At 31.3% G+C, this 6,447-nt stretch overlaps 1 protein-coding gene across 1 annotated transcript; it reads right to left on the minus strand.

Annotated features, from left to right (window-relative positions):
- Positions 1 to 1,191: 1,191 nt before the first annotated feature.
- On the minus strand, positions 1,192 to 5,012 carry LOC110889278. Its single transcript, XM_022136788.2, has 2 exons — positions 4,705 to 5,012; positions 1,192 to 1,432 (listed from the first exon to the last, which is right to left on the minus strand). Exons 1-2 carry the CDS (start codon positions 4,891 to 4,893, stop codon positions 1,280 to 1,282), a joined length of 342 nt encoding a protein of 113 aa, XP_021992480.1. The 5' UTR covers positions 4,894 to 5,012; the 3' UTR covers positions 1,192 to 1,279.
- Positions 5,013 to 6,447: the final 1,435 nt, after the last annotated feature.

A 6,447-nucleotide genomic window follows, 5' to 3' on the forward strand; every position in this document is an offset into this window, starting at 1 on the left:
GTGTGAATGTGTATGTGAGGAAAAATGATAAAAAATAAGTTATGTGAGTGGGGGTGAAGAGAGAGAAGAGAGAAGAGATAAATGATATTTTTATTGCTTTTGAGTAGGTCATGAAAGAGAATGGTTTTTATTGGTTGGGCAAGTGTCTATGTGGCATTTAAAAACATCACCTAAATATTTATCTACCGGTGACGTGACGGTAATATTAAAATATTATTTTTTAGAGTAGTCAAATGAAAAGGCTGCATCTCTTATTTGACAAAGTCTAAATTGTATATTTTTGTTTGTAAATTATATACGCAATGTTTGAATTACGTTATTTTTTAGTACAAAAACAATTTCATGTTTGATTTATATTGTTTTATTGCAATGTTCAATTTCATCATACTTTTGGGCTTTGCTAGTTTGGTTTTATAAAGAAATCTTTCTGCAGGTCATGAAAAAACCCATCTAGTGTATTGCACATGTGTATTTAGTATTAAGGAACACTTCTAAAAAGGGTTTCGGGAAAATGGGGAAATGTTTGGTATTTGGTGTAGTGTTTTTGAAGTTTACACTTTACATCAATATATATGTATATCTATTTTGGACTTTTTTTAATATATTTTTATTTTTTTTTATATTTTTTTTTTGCCTTACCCTTATCTTGGAATTTTAAGTTTTGCCGTTCTCCGTACCCGTGTCGTCCCCGTACCCCTGTTCCTTAGCCGTTCCCGTACTACATAGGTGGCAAGCGAACTTGGACAAACAGAAGCAAAGCAGGGAGAATCTCAGGAAATTGAAGTTCACTCCTTTGATTAGCGAACTCTAGGTTAGGAATAATTGGCCCTCTATCAAACCATTGGGTGTGCTTGCCGCACCAACAAACCAAAAAAAAATGTTAGATCTGCCTTGAGTTCAATCGTACGGGTAGCGAAATACTTAAAAGTAAAAGAATTTTGAAAAAGTTCCTAGAAGTAAGGTTGCCCATCCTAAACCACCTACTAATTTCGAAAATTCCTGATTTGTTATCATTAATTTAGAAAATAACTATTTAAAGAAAAAAGTTATAATGTAAGTAAATTAATTGCATGCAAGAATATACCATGTCATCATCTGTAGGGTGATCTCCCTTTTCATCAGTGGCGGATCCAGCCAATTTTTTCACTGGGTTCCTTTTTCCAAATCATACAAGGTTTACATTACAAAAGAACGTTTTTTTCCAAATCATACAAGATTTACACTAAAAAAAACGTTTTTTTCCAAATCGACTGGGTTCCTGGGAACCCGTAAAAAGGCTCTAAATCCGCCCCTGCTTTTCATGAGCCACTCGAAGCATTTTATTTTCTTCTTCTAGCTGGCAACTTCTTTCTTTTGCAAATGCTAAATCGGCTTTTACAGTTTTAATCCCTCGAAGTAGTAGTTTCGCTTTAGCAGCTGTTGCAATCGCTACCTGTCATACGAAAAAAATGCTTTTCATGTGTTTGAAATGAACATATTATTCTATGTAAATCATAAGCTGATATTGACACAACGTCCAAAATTTTCAAAAGGCTAAGTGATGGGTCGGCAGCAGCTAGTCACAACGAGTTAGAGAGTAAATGTAATGAGTTTTTGTATTACTAGGTGGTTTCCTAAAAACAACAGTATGCAGGAGCCGTTCTTATTTAAAATGAAATAAAACACTTTTATTAGATTACAATACGGAAAATTAAAGGAGAGTACTAAATTAAAACACTTCTATTGGATTACAAAATGGAAAATTAAAGGAGAGTACTGAATTACAATACACTTACTACTCATATTTACGAACATACAAGAAGTAGAAGAACAAAAGATTTTGAAATACTTATATTAAATTCAACGATAAATAAATATCTATGTCCAAAGTAAGGAAAAAAGTAGGCGCGGGTACTTCACAAATATCGAACGGATTAGTTCAAGCGTTATGTGGTGTATTAACTATATGAAAACGCACGTTTTGACGTATCAGATTGAACTCAATGTATCCTATAGTTGCATTGTGATTGGATCAAAACGTAACGTAAATCGAATTTATATCGTACAATCATAACGTATTATACGCGACACGACTAACTCGAATTTATATCGTCAATCCAAAAACTCTCGAGGGGGTCAAAGTGGCATTTAGAAAATTCATAAAAAATTAAGTGGTTATAAATTGCATTTCCTAGACTTAAGGGCTAAGAAAGGGTAAAAATAAAATTTGATAAAGTTTTAGGGTAAGAAGAAAACTATAACAAAGTTGGGGCTGTAAAGGAAACTACCACAAAGTTGGGGTGTCAAAAGCAAACTATTTGTAAAATGGAGTAGTAGTTTAGGGACTAAATTTGTCATTTTATGAAACTTTAAAGGTACCAAAGTTAAGTGGCTAAAATTGCAATATCGTAAAAGTATGGGGGAGGGAGGCAAAGCCGGTGGGGTTTCCACCGACTTTGTTTTTTAAGATATAGCTAGTAATTAGACCCGCGCGCGTTGCGGTGCAGGTACATTGCAAATATCGAACATACGTATATCAACGGAAAAACTAACATATGTAATCCAAAGACATTTTCATATCAAGGGCATAAATTCTACCCCTAGCGCGTGACGGTGGGGTCGAAATGTAGAACTGGAAGCGAACATAAAATAAGCCAAAAAAATTTTTATACTTGACCTTATTTGTTTCCCGAAAACATTTTAAACCTAAGCGTAGACCAACTCAAATTTATACAGACGCGTAAATTGCAATTTGCATAATACAACCCGCAGGCAATGCGCCGTGAGCACTTTACAAATATTGAATGAATTGGTCCAAGTGTTATGTCATGCGCAAACCATATGGAAGCGCTTGTCTCGACGTACTCAGTTCAACTCAATGTATTGTTGAATCAAAGCGTAAAGTAATTCGAATTTAGACGAATTAGTTCTTTAAAAAAGAATTTAGCGAAAGGAAATCATTTAAGAATACAATAGGTTAAAAACGTATATTATATATGGTAAATGGGTAAAGTTGAAACATTAGAAAATTTAGGTATATCAAAACTTGAAGGTAGCAAAGCCAGTCGACTAATATTGTAATATGATTGAAATTTGGGGTAGAAAGTCAAGGACTAAAACGCAATTTAAAAAAATCATAAGCAAGGGACCAAAAAAGCAATTTTATCAAAATATAAAGCAATGTATTTACATTATATGAAAAAATTATATTTAAACATTAAAGGGCATGCGAAGCTAAAAGTAGAAGAGTTGTCAATGTATGCCACCGAACTTCTCTTTTAATATATAGTAGAATAGAATAGAATATTTTCCTGTTTTATGAAAAAATGTCTATTTTTTTCACAAAGCTTTCCTCCAGCATTAATGTGATTTTTGAAACTAACAGTAAGACTGAAAATTAACTAGTGGAGAGAATTCTTCAAAGTGGCTCCTAGATGGAGCCATTCTCCAAAAGAAAATATTCAACTTTTTTTATAATATTTTGATAAACATAAATTTGGGTTTCATCTAATAAATTTGGTGAATTCGCTCCCCACCCTAGGGAATTGCCTACTTTTACAATTGGTTTCAAAATTCACCTGTAAATTTTTCCTAAACAACCTAGAAATCCAAAAAATGCTAAGGTAATGGAATGGAATGGATGGAGGAATAGAATGGATCATTTTATTTCATGTGTTATTTGTTAACATATGGAAATGAAATGAATCATTACTTTGTAGTGTTTGGTAGGCTGGAAAAGAAGAAGGAATAAAATTAGCGATGAGTGGCAGTTGTGGGTGGTGGCGGTAGTCGATGGCGGCGACGGTGATCGTTAGCGTTAGTCGCAGAGGTGGTGGCGACGGCGGTGGGTTGTGGTGGCGGTGTTCAGTGGTTGGTGGCGGTGGCGCCGATGTTCAATGGCGATGGCGGCGGGTGGTGGGTGGCGACGACGGGTGGCGGCGCTGGTGTAAGGTGGTGGCGACGGGTGGTGGTGGTGGCGGTGGGTGGCTAGTGATGTTGGTGGTGGGAGGTGTTGGTGATGAAGGTAAGAGAGGGAATGAAATGGAAAAAAAAATAATGAGGTGTTGATGGAATTAATTTGATGGAATGAAATGCCCTATGTAATGGGTGATTCCATTACATTGACCAACTAAACACTTTTTTTTTTCATTCCCTTGTAATATTCCATTCCGCCTCTCATTCTTTCATACCAACACTACCTTAGTATACATGAATGGGTGGCAGAATGGAATGAAACATCGTGAGTAAATAATAAAAAAGGTGTGTTTGGTTAGTAATAGAATGGAGTTACCTATGGGGGACGAGGCACGCCGGTAATATGATACATATCCATCATACTAGTGACGGCGTGATACACCACCACATGCGGTGTTTATCACTTGGTCATGGGTTTTTTCGTGGTGGTTATCATGGTCATGGTAATGTGTGTTGTGTGTGGGTTTGACTTTGATGTTAATAAAAGTAATGAAGTGTTAAATCGTGATTGGGTGTAATCATGGTTGCAGAAGTCACTAGGCATTCCCAGGTCATCGAGTGGGGAGTTGCAAGTACTCGACCTTGGTAGAGAGTACTCGGACATGTTGTGTTATAAAGAACTTGGTTTTCGAAAAATTATATATGTGTCAAATATCACAAGTGTACTAATATTTATAATAAAATTACGTGAATATCAATATAAATGAAAAAAATACATGTTCAAACGGAAAGAAGAAGAGAATGCAAAACCTTGGATCTGTGTTGAAACGGCGAATTAACATAACCGGAGGAGAGAGGAGAGTCCCGATGGTTCTTCTTGGAGGCCACTGGCGACGAGGGAGCGGAGGAGGAGGCGGTCGCTGTGTCAACAGGAGGACGACAGATCTCTTCTTTGAACGTGGAAGACCTGGTAATTCCATGCCTTCTACGGCACGCCATGCTCGGAGATGATGGTTAACAGAATGTTCTCATGCCTCCCTCAATGCCATACGTTTTTCTAACCAACTTTCCGAATATCAAGTTTCAACCGTAAAACATATATCACATTATTATTATTATTATTATTATTATTATTATTATTATTATTATTATTATTATTATTATTAGTATTATTATTAGTATTATTATTACTATTACTATTACTATTACTATTACTATTACTATTATTCTTATTATTGTTATTATTGTTATTATTGTTATTATTATCATTATTATCATTATTATTATTATTATTATTATGATTATGATTATTATTATTATTATTATTATTATGATTATTATGATTATTATGATTATTATTATTATTATTATTATTATTAGTATTATCATTATTATTATTATTATTATTATTATTATTATTATTATTATTATTATTATTATTATTATTAGTATTATTATTACTATTACTATTACTATTACTATTACTATTACTATTACTATTACTATTACTATTATTCTTATTATTGTTATTATTGTTATTATTGTTATTATTATCATTATTATCATTATTATTATTATTATTATGATTATGATTATTATTATTATTATTATGATTATTATGATTATTATGATTATTATTATTATTATTATTATTATTATTATTATTATTAGTATTATCATTATTTTTATTATTATTATTATTATTATTCTTATTATTAGTATTCTTATTGTTATTATTATTATTATTATTATTTTTATTATTATTATTATTATTATTATTATTATTATTATTATTATTATTCTTATTATTCTTATTATTAGTATTCTTCTTCTTCTTCTTATTATTATTATTATTATTATTACACGAGTTGAATAAATGTAATTTGATATATTAAATAATAAAAAATATTCTATTTTTAAGAACCTCGTGTATTGTAATTTATATACCAAATAATAAAAAAGTTAAATCTTTAAAACTCTATGTATTACATGAGTTGAATAAATGTAATTTTAGATTAATAGTATATTAAATAAATATAATTTTGGATTAATAGTGTATTAAATACATATAATTTTGAATAAAGTCTTATATATAAATTTTAAGTAATCAATATATTTGATAAAAAATAAGTATACTAATAATAGTAAAAAATCTAATTTATATACTAATAATAAATATAAAAGAAAGACGGAAAACCCAAAAATACGTGTCTCTAATGAATGACACGTGTCACATATTGGTTTCTTTTAATATATAAAGTATTGATATAGATGTTCATATCATCGGTTGTTTCAATCGATAACATAACTTGTTTTCATATCATGGATCGATAACCAACACTATAAATGCGACAAACAACACTACAAAAAAGGGAGGTGGATATGAAATACCGAGTATAAAGTTAACCGAATAGACTATAAAAAAAATTGAACTAAAGTAGAGTATATGGTCTAAATATGGAGTAAAGTGAAATAACAAAGTAAAGTGTGCATGGTCTAAATATGGAAGAGTGAAATAAGTCGTTTTATACTTAAGATTTATGAATATATAAA

Source organism: Helianthus annuus, chromosome 16, assembly GCF_002127325.2.
Source record: "Helianthus annuus cultivar XRQ/B chromosome 16, HanXRQr2.0-SUNRISE, whole genome shotgun sequence".
Taxonomy (NCBI): domain Eukaryota; kingdom Viridiplantae; phylum Streptophyta; class Magnoliopsida; order Asterales; family Asteraceae; genus Helianthus; species Helianthus annuus.

Coding starts and splice junctions, on each gene's coding strand:
- LOC110889278 (XM_022136788.2), bottom strand. CDS start 4,893: ATGGCGTGCCGTAGAAGGCATGGAATTACCAGGTCTTCCACGTTCAAA. Junction 1,433..4,704: donor CGTTTCAACACAGATCCAAG/GTTTTGCATTCT, acceptor TTCGTATGACAG/GTAGCGATTGCAACAGCTGC.